The sequence below is a fragment of the Diabrotica virgifera genome, chromosome 2 (genome assembly GCF_917563875.1).
Source record: "Diabrotica virgifera virgifera chromosome 2, PGI_DIABVI_V3a".
NCBI classification, from domain to species: domain Eukaryota; kingdom Metazoa; phylum Arthropoda; class Insecta; order Coleoptera; family Chrysomelidae; genus Diabrotica; species Diabrotica virgifera.
This window is the reverse complement of record NC_065444.1, coordinates 261350720-261373524: the sequence shown is the minus strand read 5'-3', so window position 1 is coordinate 261373524 and position 22805 is coordinate 261350720. Positions and strand designations below refer to the sequence as shown.

The window sequence follows — 22805 nt, the reverse complement described above, 5'->3', positions numbered from 1 at the left end:
CAAGCTGACGTTTTAGTAGTTTACACTTGTGATAAGTTAAGTGTGACAATATGACTTTCAATGAAAATGAAAAGCCTTATTAAAAAACGGAAAAAAGCCCTACCCCATTAAATAAAATCGATTCAGATAATACTTAAATCGAAAATAATCGAAATTTTAAATGTCTTGACAGAATGCTTGACAGCTTGCTTGACTTTTAATCAAAATGTCAAAATAGAATCTAGAATACTCCCATCCAAAGCCCAAATAGTTAGACTTTTAATTAAATGTGCAATGTGCATTATGTAATTCAAAGGGAAAGTGACTGCACTAGATTATTATTCAAGTGTCAGTTCTTATAGTAGTAAATATAGGTAATTAGATCGTAACTGACAAGCTAAAGTAAAAATGACTACTGATGAAGATCAAACATTCACCCCCTTTGAAATACCTTCAAATTGCTCTTACAGGGGCGAAGGAAACTGCAACATAGTTTTATCTTTACCGAATTTAGGAAAAATACTACGTATACGAAAAATGGACAGGCCAAGATCGCTAATAGGTTGGTTATTTTTTTTTCCTTTTGAACTTTTATTTACAACTTCTACATGAGAGTTTTAAGTAAATGTGAATGAATTTGTAAGCATAGAAGGAGGAGCATCCAATGATGCTTCGCCGTATAGGTTTATTTCATTTTTGTAATAAATCTTATGGCCATGTTCGCTGGAGTCTTCTCGCTTCTTTGCTGGAAAGATGTTCAGTTAGTTTGTTGTTGTGGTTTCTTGTTTGACTTTATGGTTGGTCTTTGCCAGCTCTATTTCGTCTCTTACAAAGGGAATATTCAGATCATTGTGAATCGTGAGATAACCTACACATTGTATGGTAGAAGGGATATTATTATAATAATAATAAAAGTGAGATTACTGACATACCAGGGTGCGCCAGTAATTGTCTAAGGACTTATAAGTGAAATCATTGGTTTCAATTTGTACATGAGTAATTTGTTATTCAATGACAATTTGGATGTCCTACCAAGGAGCCAGTACATTTGTCTGAACTTGAGATCCAAATGCTTGCCTTTCATTTGGATGTGTTTATTCTATGTTAGCCTTTGGTTGATATGCAATTCAAGGTATTTCACTTCTGTGCTGAGTGGGATGTGTGTATTGTTAAGTGTGAATGGAGGACAGATTTTCTGGCTGGTGGTAAATGTTACGTGTACTGACTTTTTTCATTGAATTTAATTCTCTATTCTGTTCTGTGACTAGGTTTAGGTGGGTTTGGAGATGAGAAGAGGCATCTACTGGATTCTCACTAGTTGATAATAAAGTTAAGTCCTCTGCAAAGGATGCAATTGTAGTATTGTGTGTTTCTGGTAAATCCGCTGTGAGGATCAGGATCCAAAACTCTGCCTTGTGAAACCCCCGATTCCATAGTATAAATGGTGGATTCAGCACTGTCATAATTAAGTATTTTCGATGGGAAATAAGCCACAATTTTACCAAAAAAATTAATTTATTAACGTTTCAACACCCAAGTCGGGTGTCGTTGTCAAAATACAAAATAATACTAAATAAAAATGTTGTTGCTTAGATTCTTCTAATAATTTATTTAATCTAACTCATTTATATCAGCAATTCAGGCATGTATTATACATTTTAAAGTAGAAGACTTTATTGCCAATATTGATGAGTTGCTTAAACTCTTACTTGCTTACTTTACTAAAAGATAGTTCATTCGATTACATGAAATCAACCCTAACTCAAGAATATGCGCCACAAAAAATCATAGCATGTGATCTGTCTTTAAAAAGACAACCAAATGCAACGATGGCAGTAAAATTCTCGTGCTAGAGATTCCATAGTAAATCACGAGGGAAAACCAGAAAAAAACCTTGTGATAATATCCCGACATCATAAGTATTTGGGCTTACATTTAGTTTACTCTCAAAACTAATACCAAATTCTGACTTTAATGTATATGTGCTATTTTAAATTATAAATAATATTAATAACACATAGATATTATATAAATAATACTAAAATATAAAATATGTACTAACTCAATATGTTAATGACTTACTGTGGTATTTTCTTTCTATTGACTTTTTCTTTTAGTATGGGTAACCACATCCTACTGCATTCTACCGAGGAATTTGCGACACAGTTGTTTTCATTCAGCATAATTAGAGCCGCTTCTTTGATTTTTCTCTTTTTACTATCTGTTTCTTTTAGGACTATACTTGAATATCTCCACTGAACTCTATGTTCATTATCCCATGCATGTTGACATATTTGAGATCTATCAAATTCTCTATTTTTAATATAAGATTGATGTTCACTTATTCTAACGTCTAATGGTCTTGATGTTTCACCTAAATAAAATTGTTTGCATTCACAAGGTATTTTATAAATGCAATTCTTTGTTCTTTCTTGTTGATTGTTAGGTTTAGTTTTAGATAGAATGTGTTTGTTGTTTTGAATGTTGTTAAAATGTTGAATTTATTTAATATTGTTTTAAGTTTCTCATCGAAAATACTTAATTATAAAAATGCCACAAGGAAATAGCTTCAGAACAACAGCACTGTCATGTGTAATGGAGAAGCCTCTATTGGATATATATGAACTGAGTATGAGGTAGTAGTTACAGTCAAAACCGTTTATAACGAACTTCAGGGGACTGGTGGTTTTTGTACATTGTAGTCAGTGTGCTTTGTAAGCACTTCTAGCTGTTATAACGAACAGGTTGCTATAAACGATATTACACTGGTATCAACAGTCAGTTCGTTGTAAGTTTATGATGCAAAAATGTGTAACTTATACACATATAACATATTACACATAACATTTAACATATGTGTTTATTGTTAATGTAAATCTAAATATGTATATACATAGGTACATACATAATATAGTAATATGTTTGGAATGAGTACAGGTAGTCAATAAACATAACTCATAATATAACGGGTTCTTAAAATCGTTGTATTCTAAAAATGTGGGCATACATACACTATTTATTTTTAAAAAGACCAAATAATGTAAATTACCATAAACTACCATTGGGCCTCTTGGGCCAAATGGTGTAATAATATAAACAAAATCTTGTGATAATGGACCCGCCTAGAAAATCTAGTGTCTAAAGGACTTACAAGTGGACCCTGCTCGGATTAATATCGAACCTCGGAGACATACAATACAGTGCCAATTTCGATAACTTTACAGGAATGCAATTTTAAACTTTTTTCAACAAAAAGTGTTATTGCTATTCTTTTTCTCATGATCATCTTTCAGTGCGTCACAGTTTTTCGATTTCTTTCTAACGCATTAAATTGTATGTGACAGAAAAAAGACACGTCAGTGATTACTTTGGTAATTATTCTAGTTCGGTGATTATTCTAGTTGTCGATAGATGACGCCATAATAAAAAAAAAAAATTTTTAATTAGATAATAATATTACAAATATAATCTGTATAATTTATAAGACTATACAAATCAAAGAAAATACCATTTTATAAATGCAAGAAACACATTTGATTTGTTTTTATTCCAAATTGAAAATAAAATGTGACAACTGTCAGATTTAACTAAAATGTCATGTTAGAATAAATGTCATAAATGTGTATTATCACGGACTTACCCTTTTTCCTATCATTTGTTACGCACTGAAAAATGCTCATGAAAAGGACAATACAGTTATTTGTTGAGATGTGGAAACAATATTACATTAGGGCATTGTATCTATTGTCATTTAAATTATGCATTTGTTATATTTGTTTATTATATAGTGTGTAAAAAGGTCATAATTGGAAAAAATGGATGTTGTATCTCTCAGAGGTACAGATATGTACGCTCTCACCAATATTTCAATTGCTAGTGTTCCAAGAAATATGTTTGCTCTAACCGACTTGTTCGCTTTAACCGATTTGTTCATTATACACAATATAAATGCTTTTTTTGATATGTCATTTTATGGGACCTACTATTTTGTTTGTTATATCCGATTGTATGTTATAGCCGGTGTCGTTGTAAACGATTTTGACTGTACTTGATTAAGTATTTTTTAATTTAAAGAGTGGTCCAGAGCATTGCCATATTTTCATCGATGTTGTTTGCTATTTAATTAACTATCCTATGAATTTGTTGTGTTGTAGAGTAGTTCTCACAAAAACCCAAATTGGTGAGTTGAGTTATGTTCTGGTAGGGGATCTTCTTTTATTCTTAGGTTTTTTTATTATTTTTTAGTTTGTTTTTTATTTTTAGGTTGGTTAATAAAATGGATAAACGACTTTTTGATTTGGTACACAGGAGGAGACATAATGGATGAACTAAGAGATTTAAAATTTTATTCTACCATAATGAGACCTCTATTCGGAATTAAGTATACATCAGAAGCTTGTCAAGTTATTGTCTCCAGAAAGCAAGTACAAATTTTAGAAGAGAAACTAGTTAAACATAGACCAGGTATAATGCGCGTTTTGTCAGCTTGAATAGCAATTAATGTACAATATAGATTTTAGGAAACATAAAACTTTACAGTATGGAAGGGCGAGTATATTTGACGATTTTGCTTTTATTCCTGAAGATGAATATGAGTACTTACCATTTAATATAGCTGATGATACATTTGCAATTGAACTGAAGCCTAAACAGGGCTGGAGGTCTTTAAGCGAAAAACACTATCCTGCTTGCGTATATTGCATGCATCAGTACTTAAAGGTAATATAGATTTGATTTAAAAAAAACTTTTTAACACACTCACGGACACATCTTCACACAGTAATGTCCCTTTCTAAGTGTCTGCACATGCAGTCGTGTCCGTAAATGTGTTAAGTGATTATCAGTTATTGTATATCACCTGCAAGTCTATGTAATAGATGTATGTGCTTATCGACATTACAATATGTTCTATTACAATTCTGACTTATGTTTTACTGTAGGTATTCAAAGTTTGTGAGAGTGGTCATATTATTTTTTATAAATTCTTACATAAAGTTGAAATAATAAGGTATCTACTAGATGGTCTAATCTAAGTAATGTCCTTTGAAACGAAAAACATGTTTCACTAGAAAAATCTTTTATTGTAGGTATTTGATATCCTTTTAGCTCAATACAACTATTCTAGCGATTCTAGTTCTAGCATAAAAACTTCTTTATGCTGTCCAAATAATACGATTTTATAGAATCCATGCAAAATACTTGTTTATTTTATCAATTTGTATATCTTTGGTCAAGGTGATTTTTTTTTATTTTTGAGCGGTTTGTTCAGATTTGGGAACACATAATCGGAGGGGGCCAAATCAGGAGAATAAGCTGGTTGAGAAAGCAATTCAAAGCCCTACTCTTTTTTCTTCTGCATGTGGGCCATTTCTCACTCTTTTTTTGTACTTGGTTTCTAACTTCTTTTTCCAAGTCTCCATAGCTGGACAATGCAATTCAAAGGTATTTTATTTCCATTAATTGTTCCATACTGAGGCCATTAATTTCTATTTTACACCTGATTGGTTCTTTAGTGATTATTAGGTATTGTTTTAGTTTTCTGATATAATATTTCTCAATACATACATAGTATATTTTTTGTTTTAGTTGCAACAAAGAAAGATCAAGGTACTTAGCAAATATTGTCCAGAAGATCTCTTTTCAGGGTAAGATTCTTAAGCAATTTTATAATACATTTTTATACTGACTGACTTTTTTTTAAGGAATGATACTAGGATGATGCGTGCCATAAATTCATTAATACAAGTACCTCAAAATAATTTTAGGGTTTTTAAAAACGGAGTATTAGTTTATGGAGACAGAGTAAAGGCAGATTTTTCAAATGTAGTTAGGAGTATTTTTGATAATATGGATGATAAACCAGAGAGGTAAGACAACTCAATAGAAATGCAGCTAACTTTTAAGAAACAAATTAAGAATTCCTTTGGTATTAAATGTACACTTAACCGCAAAAGTTATGAACCACCACAGGTTATGCTTATTATGATAGTTGATTTTCTAGTTGATACATCAGTTCCAAAGTGAAACAAGTAAAAATCATTAGTTATGAGAAAACAGGGTAACAACTCGAATTGTTACAGTTTGGAAGAGTAAAATAATTAGGTACCGTTTTATGACAAAATACATGTGTGACATATTCACAGAACGTTATTATAGAGTTGTTACCCTTTGCAATTCGTAAATATTGGTTATTGAAGCACTTTCCAATACATAACTCCAACTCTGTAAAATTCAGACTTGTTGCTCTTTGAAACTGGTGTGTCGTAGTGAACATATTAACGGATTTAACTATTTTTTTTTATTGTTTTAGATTTTTTCTTTGGTGTTTACACTGTTGGACAAAAGTTTACTTAAACTTTTAACATGTGTTTTAACTGAAACATTACTAAATTAACAAGAAAAATAACATCAGTTAACACAAGTTTAAAACCAGAAAGCAACATAACGTAAACTAATATTACATGTCATCATCATCATCATCTTGGTCCTACAGTTCTTAGAGGGCATCGACCTTCTCAAGCTTTCTACGCCATTCTGTTCTGTTCCTTGCTTGCACTTTCCAGTTGCCGACTCCGATCTTCTCGGCATCTTGTGTTACCCCGTCCATCCACCTCAGCTTTGGTCTACCCCGTACTAGCATCACCCTCATTAGAGACCTTCAGAGAGTGTATAATATGGTTATCTCTGAACGAAGTGAAACAAACCAAGCCTGCTAGTACCGAATCACAACAAAATAACTCCATACGGATGCCCAAAAGAGAAGTTTGAGTAAACCTTTACCCAACATAGGGGAGTGCATATAGATTTTCACTTCGGAAAAAATCAAACAAGATAGAACTTTTTGTAATTTCATTAAGAAGTTTAATAAACAACATATCAAAAAGTTCTACTCGAGAAGTGGGTGCTTCATTTTTTATTAAACAAATGAACTGCGAAATTAGATGTTTTTTTTTTAAATAACTCCGAAAATATAAATTTTAGAAAAAAACTGACTTGACCATTGCAAAATTCAGAAAATTTTACAAAAAAAAACCTTATATAAAGAATTTTCTAAAATTAAATCTGTATCTTCTATAATTTTTTATTTATAAAGCTAAAGTCACCCTTCTCACAAACATTGGCGCACTGTAAACTAGCGTACGGCGAAGTGCACGGTTAAGTTATTTTAATTTTTTTTTAAGCGAGTCTTCTACAGCTGTCGCCGCTTCTCGCATCCTAATTTCCAGCGATTTCTGTCGAAGCAATCTTCAGTTTTTAAGTCTCTGGCGGTCATTGCATCTTCGACATCTTCTCTCCAGGATCGTCTTGGTCTACCTGGTTTTCTTCTTGTGGGTGGAGTCCATTTTTCTATTTTTTTCGGCCATCTATTTTCAGGCATTCTCTGAAGGTGTCCATACCAGTTAAGTCTTTTGGCTTCGATTGTGTCTATTATATCTAGATCGATTTCCATTTGTCTCCTAATATCTTCGTTTCTCACCCTATCAAGTCTAGTGAGTCGGCAACATCGTCTCCAATAGTCCATTTCCATCGCCTTGATTTTTGACTTGTTTCTTTGGTTGATTTCCCAGAGTTCAGCGCCGTACAACCCAATACTTTCTATTATTGTTTTATACATTCTTCTTTTATTTTCTTTTGTTATTTTATTACTCCACAATAGTCCGTGTAGCTGTCTGGTGGCTGATCTTGCTTGGCCAATCCTGGAATGTATTTCGTCGTTACTCCCTGCTTTTGAAGATATTTAATGAAGTTATTTTAATGTAATTCTTTAACTAATTAATCAAAAAATGAAATTTTACAAATTGGACATGAAAGAAGAATAATTAAGCTATCTTATGGTTATAATAAAAAGAAATAAAATGTATGGGCATAAGTACGGTGTGGGCTGAAAGTGAGACTTACATGAATTTTGTTTAAAAATGATTTTAAAATGTGTAACTAATACAATTTTTCTTATAAAACTCTAAATTTTGCACAACTTACCTTTCAAACATCTTACTAAACGATGTTTTATTAAAAAAAAAAAATTTAATTCAAATGATACGACGAGACGTCTCAAAAAATGTAATTTTTGAAAATTTCATAGTTTTACAGAATTAACACCACTTTAAGACGGTATTACTCAAGTTTGAACAGATCTATTACAGTTTTGTAGCTGTTTTTTTTTAAGATTAGGATGTAGTCTTTAAAATGCACTAAATTATTTTACTTTAGAAATGAAATACAACTATTGCTTTTTAAGAAAATTAAGAAAGATAACAAAAATGTAATACAAAAACCGAAAATTACCAGCTAAAAATGTTTATACAAAGTAATCAAAACATACCTAAAATACATTTAATAATAAGCTTCAACAATAATAAATGTTCAACAAAAAAATTTTTTTTAGCTCTTATACAGTATGTCTGCGTAACTTGGAACCTATTGATAACTGTTTTATTATCAGTCTTACGAAAAAAAGTTATTGTTTATAAAATACTCTGCATCGTATATAATCTAAGATGCAACTTTTATTAATTTTGTACGAGGTATGTCAAAAAATGTGAATTTCACTCAAGAGAAAAGTACAGCTGGTTCCTAAAAAAACTGATATACTAAATTCGCTCTATCGAGATTCACTTTGACACTGACGTTAGTAATTTCTTTTTTTGAAAGTTCAGTTGTCATAAGTGACTGGAAATTACTACACAACTAACGCACCTGCTCATAGCCAATATTATTAATAGTAAACAGACATAAAAATAACATAATCCTTACGACAATCAATAATTATTTATTTACACCATTATAATGTATTGATAACAAATGAGCAAATTATTTATTGTACAAAATAAAAATATTTTGTAGAAATAAACTCCACAAAATTTTATGAGATTAGTAGACACTCCCACTATTTCTAATAATTCTTCTTTTTTTAATGAAAGATTAAGTTGATTTTAGCAGTTCATAGTGTGAGGTAGGAATTTTTGTGTTGTATGTTTCCTATTCCGAATGTGTCAAAGTGAATCTCGGTAGAGCGAATTTAGTTTACGACTCTTAGTAAGATTTGATTATTTTGAGCAGTGTATGACTGGTCTGACATTATATTTATTATGACAGACAAATAATAAAATAAACAAACAAACAGCCATTTTTTGAGGTTGAAGGGGTTGAACAGAATAAGCTATCTGACAAATTTTAAGATTTGGCAGTGACAGTGACAGCATGTAAATAATAAGAAGTATTTATCCTTCGAAATAGACTGCTCAATTTTCTACAAAATACGCTTTAAGAGTCGTATCAGTTTTTTCGGAACCAGCTGTACCTTTATAATTCACAATATCGAAAATTGTTATTAAGAAAAGTTGTTTGGAATTAAAACATATGTTTCAGTGTTCAATTACATCCTTCTAATTAAACTATTGTGAATAATAAAGGCACTTAACTCTTAAGAAAAATTCATATTATTTACATACCTCGTATACAACTAAAAAAATTGATATCTGATGATTGTATCTTAGATTCTAGACCAGGTAGAGCATTTTAAGAAGAACTTTTTTTCGTAAAATTGATAATAAAAAAGTTTTCCATGTGGTTCCTAGCTACGCAGACATACTGTATAAGAGTTTCTGTATAAGAATTTTCAAATTGCAATGCCATATTCGGATTCAGCATAATCAAAAACAAAATAGAAACATATTTGATCAAAGTAAAATAATGAATTTATCGATATTTTTAAAATTATTTATACAAAACAATTGTTATTGTTTAAACAATTAATTAACAATTAGCGGCCAAATCTGCGAGTAGAACTTTTTACTTTAACATGTATATAAACTAACAAAAAAAGTTTTAGAAAAATATAAGCTTGTTTGAATTTTTCCGAAACAATGCATGTTTTCGTTCTAATTGTACTCCCCTAACAGTGTAAATACAAAAAGAAAATCCAAAATAATAACAAAAAAGGGAATCTGTTAATCCGTTTACAAGAAAAGAGACTATTAAAATGAGCATAATTTTTGGTGGTGTGTACATAACTTTTGCGCTAAGTTTACATAAATTTGATGTTTTTTAGATTAATAGATGAATTTTGCAAACTAGTTAAAAAATGCCTACTGACCAATTTCATGAACGTAAACTTTAGTGAAAACTGCGAGGAGAAACTGTTCTGTGAATGGAATAAGATCATTCAAGATTCCAATGCTCACATCTTACCAAAGAACTGCATCCTAGAAAAAATCCTCTCAATTCAAATGTTGGACATTGAAGGAAGCATGTATTATGATAAATTACTAAATAGCAAAGATAATATAGAAGACTGGGCTTACGTGGATATGTTATTAAATAAAATAGATAATGAAAACGATTGTGTATGTTTAAAATGTATGATTATGATGTTGGCTAATGTAGATAAACGAAATGAGGAGGCAGATCTAGCTTTTATACCTTATCTAATCTCGGCGGTTGCCAAGGACTGTTCGTTAATGATCACAATGAAGAAGATTCAAGAAAATATCAGGTAATGTAAATCAGTTGCTATTTCATATACTGCTATCCAGTTCCCAGTTGTCTGTTAAAGCCATAGACATAATAAGAATACACTAGGCATGGTAGGCAAAATAGTGTAACGCGGAGCAGTCAGTAGGCGGTCTATCTACCTCTCCTTTCCGCACGATCCCGCGCAAGACAGACAAAGATGGCTAGACTACTCAAAGTAGTTGTATGAAAACTGCAGGAAATATGAAAACTAACTTGAAAAAAGATTGATTTTAAATAATATGGTTCCACAAGCTATGCGCAAATCGCTTACCTTAAAATTGGTGTTCTTTAGGATTTGGTAAACTATGCAGACCCAAGGGTGACTACTCAATTCATCACTGCTCCTTTTAATGGACTCCTTCCATGGAATTCACGATGCACGTGCGACGGTACCGTCAAATCACGAAAAGTTCGGAATACGGGAATTCTTTCACCGTTGAAGGCTTGAAGCGAAGTCGTACCTTCTGTCCTTAAGGTACTCAACGGAGCATGTCCGTTTGTATATGATGCGCAAAGCGTTTTTGTGCTTGTGGATGAGTAAAAATTGATATTGAGCATTTATTTAAATTAAAGACACACAAGGTTATTCTGCATAATTTTTTAAAGAGGGCAGAGGAAAGCCACTAAATATATTTATTAAATTATCTAAAACTTATTCTACCCGAAATAAATTAAATATTAAAATGATATTCAATATAAAATAAAGAAATGATGATTCCTGAACAGTAGTCAAAGTGAATATTGACTCAATGACGTCCTTGATATTGGCATTACACCCTTACCTTGTCTATTCTTATTATGTCTATGGATAAAACATTGATTCAGCAAAAGCAGTTTTTTCTATTTAATGCTTGTCGTCTCTTGAACTTCTTCAGTGTAGCCTCTTTAAGGGCGATCTTGTATGTGGCCTATTCATCTTAGTCTGGTTCCGTTGAGTTCTACTCTCACGTGAGGCAGCTCAATGTTACCGTTTATAAGCCATTCCCTTTCTTCGATCCGATATATTTTTTTAAAATATTTTCCACTCATATTAATATACTTCTTCTTAAGGTGCCGAGACCGCTTGTTGATTGTTGGCTCTCATGTTGCCCAGCATTATTATCAATCATTGTCTTATTTACAGCCGCACGAAATAGTTCAGTACTAGTTTTCCCAAACCATTGGCGTAGGTTTTTAAGCCAAGAAGTCGTACGGAGACCCATTCACACTTCTTTTTCCCATTATTTTACCTTGCATGACCAGGTAGGTGAAGTAAGTCATATTTTTCTGGGTGACGCAGTATATGTGAATTACAACACTCGCCTGCGGCTCGTGTTCATCATCGTGAGTAATAGCCATCATTACATGCTCGTTGAATAATATACTATTATCGTATTTTACCACGTTAGATGAAATTAAATACTTGTTTTTTGCAGTGACGATCTGGAAATAAAAAATATCATCAAAACGGACTATGGCCACTTTCTGGTGAACATCGGCGTCTTTGACTTATATCCAAAACGACTAACTTCGGTACGAAAACACTGTCAAAGAAACAAAGATATATTCAAAGCTTATACGATTGCTAACTCTAAAAGAAAAGTGGCGGATTCTATGAAATGATTGCCGGTAAAACAATTTATTATGATTACGGTTTTAATTATCTTTTTATTTTGATATAAAATTAATGTTTTTATCCAAAAAAATGTGATAGTTCTACGAAAGCTTTACTAAATTTTATTGAATTGATTATTGTATTGGAAATGCAGATTAAATATTTTATTTTTGACATTAGATAATGAAATTAAGCAGAAATTGCGGTAATTGAACCTGTGAAAATTTGTAATCCCAACAGCATTGTAAGCTCCTCCCACTCTGACGTCACAAGCCACGCCCATAAAGTCCTGAATCGACTACGACATGACGTTGACTGAACGATGAATGTAATTTGTAATCCCAATAGCGTTGTAAGCTCGTCCCACTCTGACGGCACAAGCCACGCCCATAAAATTCTAACTCAACGCCGACATGACGTTGACTGAACGATGAATGCAACTGTGAGAATAGCTTAATGGGTATACTAAAAGAGATAGGCTTGGATGGACGAGACATTCGGATAATAGCAAATTTGTACTGGAATAAAACAGCTGACATCAGAATTAACAACCAGACATCTGAAGAAATTCCTATTCTGAAAGGAGTTAGACAAGGTTGCGTGCTCTCCCCGCTTCTGTTTAATTTGTATGCAGAATAGATCTTTAGAGAAGCAGCAGAAGACAGAACAGAGGGTATAATTACCAATGGAATAGTCATCAACAATCTGAGATACGCTGATGATACATTTCTGCTAGCAACGGACAGGGATGATTTGCAAGGACTCCTACATTCAGTGACGGGCCATAGCCAACAAATGGGTCTGAAAATAATCATAAAGAAAACTCAATGGATGGTTATCAGCAAAAACAAAAATATAGAAAATAACTTGGCAGATGTTAAAATAAATGGAGGCATGGTGCAGAGAGTACAAGCATACAGGTATTTAGTCTGCTGGGCGAATGAAAAATGGGACTTGTCACAGGAAATCAAATTCAGAATAGAGCAAACGAGAACATCATTTAGGAAAATACAAAGAGTAGATACTAACCAACAGAAGCTAAAAATACGCTTATTACGTTGCTATGTGTTCAGCATCTTGTTCTATGGAATGGAAGCATGGACCCTCACGGAAACAATGTGCAAGATGATGAGGACGAGATTGAGGCTTTTAAAATGTGAAATCAAGCGGTTCTGCAGCGGCTAAACAAATAAAGAGAAGTACTGAATATCATAAAAAGAAGAAAACTAGAGTACTTTGCCCACGTGATGAGAAATCCGAAATATGAAATGCTACATGTAATTATCCAAGGAAAGATAGAGGGAAAGCGCGGCCCCGGACGCAGAAAAACATCCTGGCTTAGGAACCTCCGTCAGTGGTATGGAGTGAGCACAACGACACTATTTAGATCAGCTGTGGACAATATGACGCATATACAATGCGACCTTTACCGCATACGTACGACCTCAAACATTGATTTTAGGAAGAAAATTAAACAGATCAAAATTATACAGGGTGTCCCGAAAAGATTGGTCATAAATTATACCACACATTCTCGAGTCAAAAATAGTTCGATTGAACCTAACTTACCTTAGTACAAATGTGCTCATAAAAAAAGTTACAAGCCCTTTGAAGTTACAAAATGAAAATCGATTTTTTTCAATATATCGAAAACTATTAAAGATTTTTTATTGAAAATGGACATGTATCATTCTTATGGTAGGATCATCTTAAAACAAAATTATAGTGAGATTTGTCCACCCCATAAAAATTTTATGGGGGTTTTGATCCCTTAAACCCCCCCCTCCCCAAACTTTTGTGTACGTTCCAATTAATTCATTATTGTGGTACCATTAGTTAAACACAACGTTTTTAAAACTTTTTTGCCTCTTAGTATTTTTTTGATAAGCGAGTTTTTACCGAGATGCAGCTTCTTTTTTAATATATTTACATAAAAATTTTATGGGAGTTTTGTTCCTTTAAACCCCCCAAATGTTTGTGTACGTTCCAATTAAACTATTATTGTGGTACTATTAGTTAAACACAGTGTTTTTAAAACTTTTTTGCCACTTAGTCTTTTTTTGATAAGTCGCCTTTTATCGAGACGTGGCTTCTTTTTCAAAATATACCTAAAAATGTAAATTATAAATGCAGTAAAACCTCGATAGAACAGACCTCTATTTAACGGACTTCGGATATAACGGACAAAAAATCAGATTAAATGTAAAAAAAAAATTGAATGCAAAAAATATGAAAAATCGAATTCTAGAAGGAAAAACAACGAGGACAGGATCTCGGCACTGCTTTGTGCTAACGCTGATGGATCGCATGGATTGACTACTATAATTGTTGGTAAATCTCGTAAACCTAGTATTGCCAAAGATATAATCATCAAAAGGCACCATCTACCCGTTTCATATTATCACTCTAATACGGCATGGTATTGTCAAAAATTGGTTTTTAAAGGATTTGTACCTGCAGTGAGAAAATTTCAAGCGAAGAAACTGGTAATACCGCCTAAAGAGTTGAAATGTTTATTGATTTAGACAAAGCTAATCGTCCTGAAAATATTTTAAATTCAGAAGATGGCAACTTTAATTGTATGTTTTGCCAAAAAATACATCGCTTATTCAACTCATGAATCAGTGAATAATTTTGTCAACCAAATGAGTATTTTGCAGAAAGTTTTTAGATGAAGTAAAAAAGTAGCGAACAAAACTTTATTCCTTTTTTAACTTACAGATTTGTATACTGTATCTAAATACAGTACCTACGTAATTTAAAAAAATTGATTGATTTTAAACCTATTTTTATACAGCGGACTTTCGGCTTTAACTGACATCCCGCCCCCCCCCAATTAGTCCGTTATATCGAGGTTTTACTGTACATTTTCAGATTATTAACAGGTATAATAATCGTATACTTAACCATATACAAATATGTGGTGGATTCGATAAATATTCAAAATATCTCGATAAACACTGGTTTATCGAAAAAGTCCTAAGAGGCAAAAATGTTTTAAAAACAGTGTGTTTAACTAATGGTGCCACACTAATAATTAAATTGGAACATACACAAAAGTTTGGGGGGGTTTAAGGGAACAAAACCCCCATACATTTTTACAAATTTCTGTTTAATTTTTATTTAAGATGCTGCTGCCATAAGAATGCCACATGTCCATTTTCAATGAAAAATCTCTAAGAGTTTTCGATATATAAAAAAATTGATTTTCATTTTGTAACTTCAAAGGGCTGTAACTTTTTTTGTGTGCACTATTGTATATAGGTAAATGAGGTTCAATCAACCTATTTTTGACCCCAGAATCTGTGGTATAATTTATGACCAATCTTTTCGGGACACCCTGCGTAATAATGTAATTCTCTATATTTTTGTTTATGTATATTCATGCATTAAAGTTAATCATAAACGAGATAAAATTCAATAATATGCCTCCTTCCACTATTTTCCCCCTTACTCGAACTCAGAAAATATGGACAACACGAAAACAATTGTAAAAAAGAAAATTATAGGAAATCGCATTTGCAACAATTTTAGTCATAGTCAAGTGCCATTATTTTTGAAAACTTGAAAATGCGGAGATATTGACCAAAAATGGTTCTCCTTTAAATTCAAGATGGTGGCTAACGCAACAGTGGAATTCAGTCGCGATTTTAAATTTACACTACTATTGACCCTAAATGTTTGAATAAAATTTGGTAGCTAGACATGCAGGGTTAACTTCATTTCTTGGAGCTCTTCTAGGCAATTTTTATGGAAGGCTTATTTACAGTTTCGAAATGGTTAAAAATCTAAATGTAAAAAAAAAACTAAAATGGTATTGAATATATCGAAAATGAATATTTTAAATTTAATCTGTACTCCCAGCTGCTATTTATCTCAGTTTTTTAAAACATTTTATATTTCGGTCAATTTTTAAGTAAATTAGCTATGTGACAACGATATAATAATATATTTTTTCTATTAATTTTATCTGTTGTTTAACTACAGCAATTCAGATCGTAGCTTATTGGGATCATAAATTTTTGCAAAAATTACTATTTTACTTTCATTTTTTCTAGTTTCGTGTAGTAAAATGTGTTTTTAAAAACTTTGATAAATATACTTAAAATTTTTATTGTATCGAAATTTATAAGCGTTTGTCTAACCTACTTGATATATGTGTAGCTCTAACAAGCCATATAAATAATTATTGGTAATGGAACATAAATCTGTGGGTAAGAATTATATGCGGTATGCGGTGAATGTCTACATCTAGTATATTATATTAGGACAGGGTATTACTGTTTAATGCGTAAATAACTATTTGCCAAAAACATAGAAAAATATACACAATAGGCTGGTATTGAGATGATCCAACTTTTTTTTATTTTATGTTGTACATTGATTATATCAATAAAACAATAAAAAGGTTTTCCTATCAAAGATTGAAATCTTAGGATACCAGATAATTTGAAAGTACAACTATTATACGCTTTAAAGAAACTTAACATAATGTTGAATGGGTTGCATATGAGAGTTCATTTTGAATGAAGTAAAGACAGACTTAAACACTGAACATTAAACTTAACTAAACATAATTAACATTTGCACTTAAAACTTAATATAATCAATATTTGCAAATTTAGGAAATGGGGGTTTTGGATATGCTCAATTATTCTAAAATATTCAGGGCCTCCTACACTACTTCCGGTTATACCGGAAGTTTACTAAAATACTTCCTGATTTTAAATATAACGCCTTACACATATATAGGCACAGTATTAAAAATTGGTCAATAATTTTAGTACCATCCTATGCTATTTATTAGATGTTGTAAAGTACCACTGTTTGTAATTTTTGTTAAATATCTTTTTAGTCTTTATTTATAAACTATTGTTTATATTTTTATACAAATCTCCCTTATATAATTTGATTTATCAATTTTAGACGCAGTTATGACTGTTATATGATTAATTAAATTGAATTTTTAAAAAAGAATACAGTGGAACCTCGATAAGTCGGATTAATCGGGACCGCGGCCGATCCGGGTTAGCCGGAGAATATGGTAAAAATTAATAAAACACGGTATATTTACAGATAAACTCCATTATAATTATTGCAAAAACATGAAATATATATATGCACAGTACATCTAAATTACGTACAGTTGTATACAGTTTTGTCAAAGTGAAAAAATGTTTGTTTTGTCTGATGAAAGTCGGTCCGGGTTATCGGGGTTCCACTGTATTGTTCTTAAACTGTTTTCCATCAAATATCTTGTTGCGGGTATAGGCAAGCGGGCCAAATCAACCTTGTTTGCCTTTTTATTATTTATTTACATTTCAATCAAAAAATTTTATTAAGAAAAGTGGCGCAAATTATTGGGTTTGACATGTTGCGAAAATTAAAGATGACAGGTGAACAAAAAAGTACTTCCCCCCAACGTGATGGACAGAGGACCTCAAAAGAATTGTGACCCCGATTCGATAGCAGGGGCGCAGAACAGAACGAGATGAAAATATCTGGAGGAGGCCTATGTTCAACAGTGGACAAATCAGTGCTGATTGATGATAATGAATTACCAAATTTGTATAAAGTAGTTGTTAGATAGCTGTGTCAAATAATGTCACGACAAAGACTTTTATTTGTTAATTTCTCTGTTCTATATACACACCAAGCTGTTTATCTTGTTATACACTGACCGCTCTAAAGTTTTTGACTGGTACTCACCGGTAATTACAGGAATCTTAGTCTTATAACGCCAGGTTATTAGACGTAAAGGTATTTTATTTAAATCTATTTTAGTTTTAGATATTTCATAGAAATAGTAAAATTATACAAAACGAAATAGATCTAATGCCAATGGCCTTAGCTGTCGAAGCATTTAAGCTAAATAAAAATAAATAGATCTAATCACAAACCATACATCCTCATAGACGTTTCACGGCCATGTTATTCTTTCGGATCGAATTAACGCCATCTCTTGATTGGAATGAGAACTAAATTGACAAATTTTAGTTATGCGGGAGTTTCAAACAATAAATTTTGTGTGATTTTTGAATTAAAAGGTACAGATAAATAACAGAAAGGCAAATCAATGTTTTATTCAATAATTCTACAATAAAATAAATGAAAATGAATGTCGATACAATTATACAGAAACTTAAAATTATTTTAAAAGTACTATCTACGTAAAAAATACTAAAAATACATAAAAACGTTGGTTCAAGGATTTTTAACCTCACATTTTTGTCATTGTCAACGGAAATCATAATATTTACACCTTAAAAATGAACCTTACTGAAAATTTAACGAATAAAGAATATTTTCTGGAAACGATAAATATTGTAGAAGGAAGGAGAACACAGAAACAGTAGAAAGATTTTGGATATCTAAAAATTTTAATTAATCTCTGATTGATATCTGATTTTTTTAATATGTTATAGCCTGATTATTTGACAATACCGCTGTAATAATGTTGCTTAACAGGTTAATTTTCATTTTATACCGGCGGCATCAAAAATGACCAAATTTTTAACTGGGCGGATTTCTATGCACGCAAGTTTATTTAGTTGAATGAACATTTTTGAAAGTATAACTTGTAGGAAGATTTTTTAGATAAATACCTTACCTAATAACTTTAAATCGGAATTACATTTGCGTGTAATCTTTTACAAACTTCCGAAAAATATATTCGCTCGAAATGCTGATGACACACTCGTCTATTCGAATAAACTCTTTCAGGATCCATTCAATTAAGTTCAGGATTATTTATTTTCTGCAACCAAAACTGAAATCGATGAAGGTGCTTTTTAGGATTTGGAAACCTATGGAGCAAAATATTGTTTTTTTTTACAAACACAGCACGGGATTATCTAACTCATAGTGTAAACTAAACTATTGTGAAGTAAATAGTAAATAAAAAAATAATATTTTAAATTAATTGTCAAATTTTAAATATGACACGAGAATTGACTGACAGCGACATCTCTGGATTGAAATGGTAACTAATTTGCTGTCTTGACCTTGACAATTTACGTGAAACGTCTATGAGTATGATGGTTTGTGGATCTAATATTAGTGACTTTTTTGAAAATATCGTGTACTGAACACGTCACTTTCTGTTGAATGTTCTGAGATGGTTGAATAAAAAATGGAAATGTTAAATACAATCAACGAGGAAGTACTACGCATGATAGGTAAAGAGAGAGAGAGAGAGGTAGGAATAACTACAAAGAAAAGAAAGTTGGAATATTTGGGTCACGTTATGAGGCACAATAAATATAGAGTACTACAGATAATCATCCAAGAGAAAACAGACAGCAGAAAGGGTCCAGGGAGGAGGAGACACTCGTGGCTTGTCATATATCAAACATTCATTATACATATCCGATATTTAACAGTATATTTTTATCACCCCGTATATCATAACCAATTTCGTATTATATTCAAACATGTGCGGGTTATTTAATTTGTTTAATTGTTGCAATTCATAAACAATATTTTGGCAATGGACATTAATTTAGCTGACTAAGTAAAAACCTTTGTTTTTTTGTCGTGTGGGCTATGACACAATTACTGTTGCCAGCAAGAGATAACATACATTTAGAATCATTCATTAGAATCAACTCAACCAGGCCAGATGTGCCTTTAACTTCATTCCTTCATAAATTCAATATTTAGCATCATAGAGTCTTCAACTAATTCGCGTACAAGCCACATATCAGTATGTACTCAACGTTCTCTCGCGGTAACTATCCTGGTGTCAGTCGCAATCAATAAATTTTATAAGTGCTATTGGTGTTTCTATTACTGAAGATTAATCTCCACTAAGTACGAAGATTAGACATGGTCTGTGGTCCGACATATCCATAGGTCGCTGGTTCAAATCCGGCTCGAAGGACCATGTCTAATCTTCGTACTCAGTGGAGGTTGATCTTCAGTAATAGAAACACCAATAGCACTTACAAAATTTATTGATAGCGACTGACACCAGGGTGGTTACCGCGAGAGAACGTTGAGTACTGATATGTGGCTTGTACGCGAATTAGTTGAAGACTCTATGATGCTACATATTGAATGTATGAAGGAATTAAGTTAAAGGCACATCTGGCCTGGTTGAGTTGATTCTAATGAATGATTCTAAATGTATGTTATCTCTAGCTGGCCACTTAAATTGGGTCATAGCCCACACGACAAAAGAACAAAGGTTTTTACTTAGTCAGCTAAATTAATGTCCATTGCCAAAATATTGTTTATGAATTGCAACAATTAAACAATTTAAATAACCCGCACATGTTTGAATGAATATAATAACAAATTGGTTGATATGATATACGGGGTAATAAAATTATACTGTTAAATATCGGATATGAATAATGAAAGTTTGATATTTGACATGGCTCCAAAAATTGCGGCAATGGTTCGGATTGTCATCTGCCGAACTATTCAGATCTGCCGTAAACAAAGTCAGAATAGCCATATTAATTGCCAACGTTCGGAACGGATAAACCACATGAAGAGGAAGAAGAAATACAATCAAAACAAGAAAATTGGAGTATCTCGGACATATTACAAGTGGAGAGAGATACAACTTACTCCAACTGACTATGCAGGAAAAGATCCAAGGAAAGAGAAGCATAGGAAGAGGTAGAATATCATGGCTGCGCAACCTGAGAGAATGGTATGGATGTACATCAAATAAACTTTGCAGAGCAGCCGTCTTATGGGGTCCAGCACTTTTGGGTTAAAACGTGTTGAGTATATTAACATAACTCTTATTATCGAAATGCATAGGCACTTTGTCATTTGTCAGAAATCTAAGCGTAACTGGTTCATTGGTCAGAAATCACAAGAGGATGATTTAAAATGTATTGGCAGTTAAAGCATAGAGAAGACAGTTACAGGGACGAATGAAGGATTGTTCTGAATAAGGATTTGGCTCATAACCAGCGTGGTGCCACTAACGTTTTTTTGCAAATTTTGTCTATAAGTACAATTAAAGAGCTATTAACTTCTAGTTATCAACTTCTCTGAGACTATCTTAAGCCTGAGAAACCTATAAACAGACATAATAAGAATAGACAAGGTAAGGTATGGACCGCTCTGTGCATCGATGTATAACGCCAATATCAAGGACGTCATATTGGTGAATATTCATTTTGAGTGTTCTAGCCATCTTTGTCATGTCACATGCGTGAGATCACGCGGTAAATAGAGATATACAGACCACCTACCGACTGCTCCGTGTTACACTGTTTTGCCTACTATGCCTAGTCTATTCTTATTATGTCTATGCCCGATAAATCCCGATAATCGCTTTTTTGTACACTTTTTATTGTTTTATCTTTCAAGCCAATACAACGGTCACATCGACGGGGCTTAATAGCTCAATGTTAATCGATGTTTATTTGCGAGTCTATCAATCTATGCGTTCGATGTTTTGGTAGACGGTTTATGTCATGTCGAATAAATCATAGACTTATATATTTACATAAACTGAGCAGTCTGTAGAGCTGTGTCATTCTTACAACTAGTAAAGCTTTGACAGTGTCTTTGAAGTGTGGAGAAGTATCGCTTCTCGATACAATGTGCTAGAAAGAGACAGAACGAACAAGCGCAAGAGATCTTGACACGGCCGGTATGCTCAGTCTATGTTAATATATACTTATATGGAATAAATGTTATATCAAAAATATCTGTGATAAAATATTAAAGTAAATGTCATTTTTTATATTTCTAAATCTGATTATGTATTTGTATCGCACTTTTATACGAAAATAGTAAATATATTGGTAAAAGTAGTGACCCTATAACATTATGAATTGTGTAAGGAGCCATCGAAAAAATCATAATTAAAGTAGGCGGTAGATTCTGCATTTAAATGACAACGGTTAGAATTTTTATGTCAGTACATGACATTTATGCCAATATTGTTGTTAGTATAAACGTTGTTTATTAGAAAGAGTTTTTATTCCAATTTTTACTTAACAAAATGCCTGTAGAAGCGGCCAAAGCTGCAACCCACGTTAAATACATTTTTTCGGTGTCTCTACTATATATGTAATTTACGATTTATGTATTTAAAAAAAATTAAAAGAGAATTATCAGATTTTTGGTGATGTCATTTTATTCGAATATACAGTCGGAAAAATGAAATACCCATGCGTCATCGATGATAAACATACGAATCAAATCAAAAATTTATAGTCAAAACAAAGTCTAAACCAAGAATACTGAAAATAAACGAATGTGACTACTACCCCACCGTACGATTTTTCGCTACGTAAGAATGTGTCAAAAAATGTTTGTGATGTTTTTCTTTTTCTGATAATATATATTTATTGGTGATAAAAATGTGTTACTATTACTACCGTAATTAATTATTTGATATAATTAATAATACAAAAATAATGAGTAAGCAAATATAGTATTATGAATTTCTCCATGTTAAAGTTGCCAGTGGACGTAAATCGTAACAGGAATTTAAAAAAAGTGTCGTTTATGTCAGCTGCATTAAGTGATTTAAAATGAAAGTAAACTTAATGAATTCAGATCATTAGGTATCCAGATCATTTTCCAGACATTATCTGCAAATAAATGTACATTCGTAAAAATATACTAATCTGTAATTTCATACACTATGATTGAAAAGTCAGAGTAATATGTACACGTTTGGCGAACTCATAGACAGAAGTTAACCATATTGACAGATGATTACTTACAAATTTTATTGCCA

At 32.1% G+C, this 22805-nt stretch overlaps 1 protein-coding gene across 3 annotated transcripts; it reads left to right on the top strand.

Annotated features, from left to right (window-relative positions):
* The first annotated feature begins 161 nt into the window (after positions 1-161).
* Positions 162-22178, top strand: LOC126880597 (inositol-pentakisphosphate 2-kinase). 3 transcript variants are annotated; one of them, XM_050644574.1, is made up of 7 exons: positions 162-541; positions 4243-4443; positions 4493-4698; positions 5566-5624; positions 5682-5846; positions 10031-10474; positions 10787-11107. In XM_050644574.1, exons 1-7 carry the CDS (start codon positions 388-390, stop codon positions 10794-10796), a joined length of 1239 nt encoding a protein of 412 aa, XP_050500531.1. In that variant the 5' UTR covers positions 162-387; the 3' UTR covers positions 10797-11107. The 3 variants fall into 3 exon arrangements, with proteins under 3 accessions (XP_050500531.1, XP_050500529.1, XP_050500530.1); XM_050644572.1 differs by lacking the exon at positions 10787-11107 and adding an exon at positions 11910-22178 and having other exon boundaries at positions 177-541; XM_050644573.1 differs by lacking the exons at positions 162-541; positions 10787-11107 and adding exons at positions 1985-2608; positions 11910-22178.
* Positions 22179-22805: the final 627 nt, after the last annotated feature.

Excerpts from the sequence above, each read along its gene's own strand:
- LOC126880597 (XM_050644572.1), top strand. The coding sequence starts at position 388 with ATGACTACTGATGAAGATCAAACATTCACCCCCTTTGAAATACCTTCA. Across the intron at positions 4,699-5,565 it reads GCATGCATCAGTACTTAAAG|TTGCAACAAAGAAAGATCAA; the intron begins GTAATATAGATT and ends TTTTTGTTTTAG. Across the intron at positions 5,847-10,030 it reads ATGGATGATAAACCAGAGAG|ATTAATAGATGAATTTTGCA; the intron begins GTAAGACAACTC and ends GATGTTTTTTAG.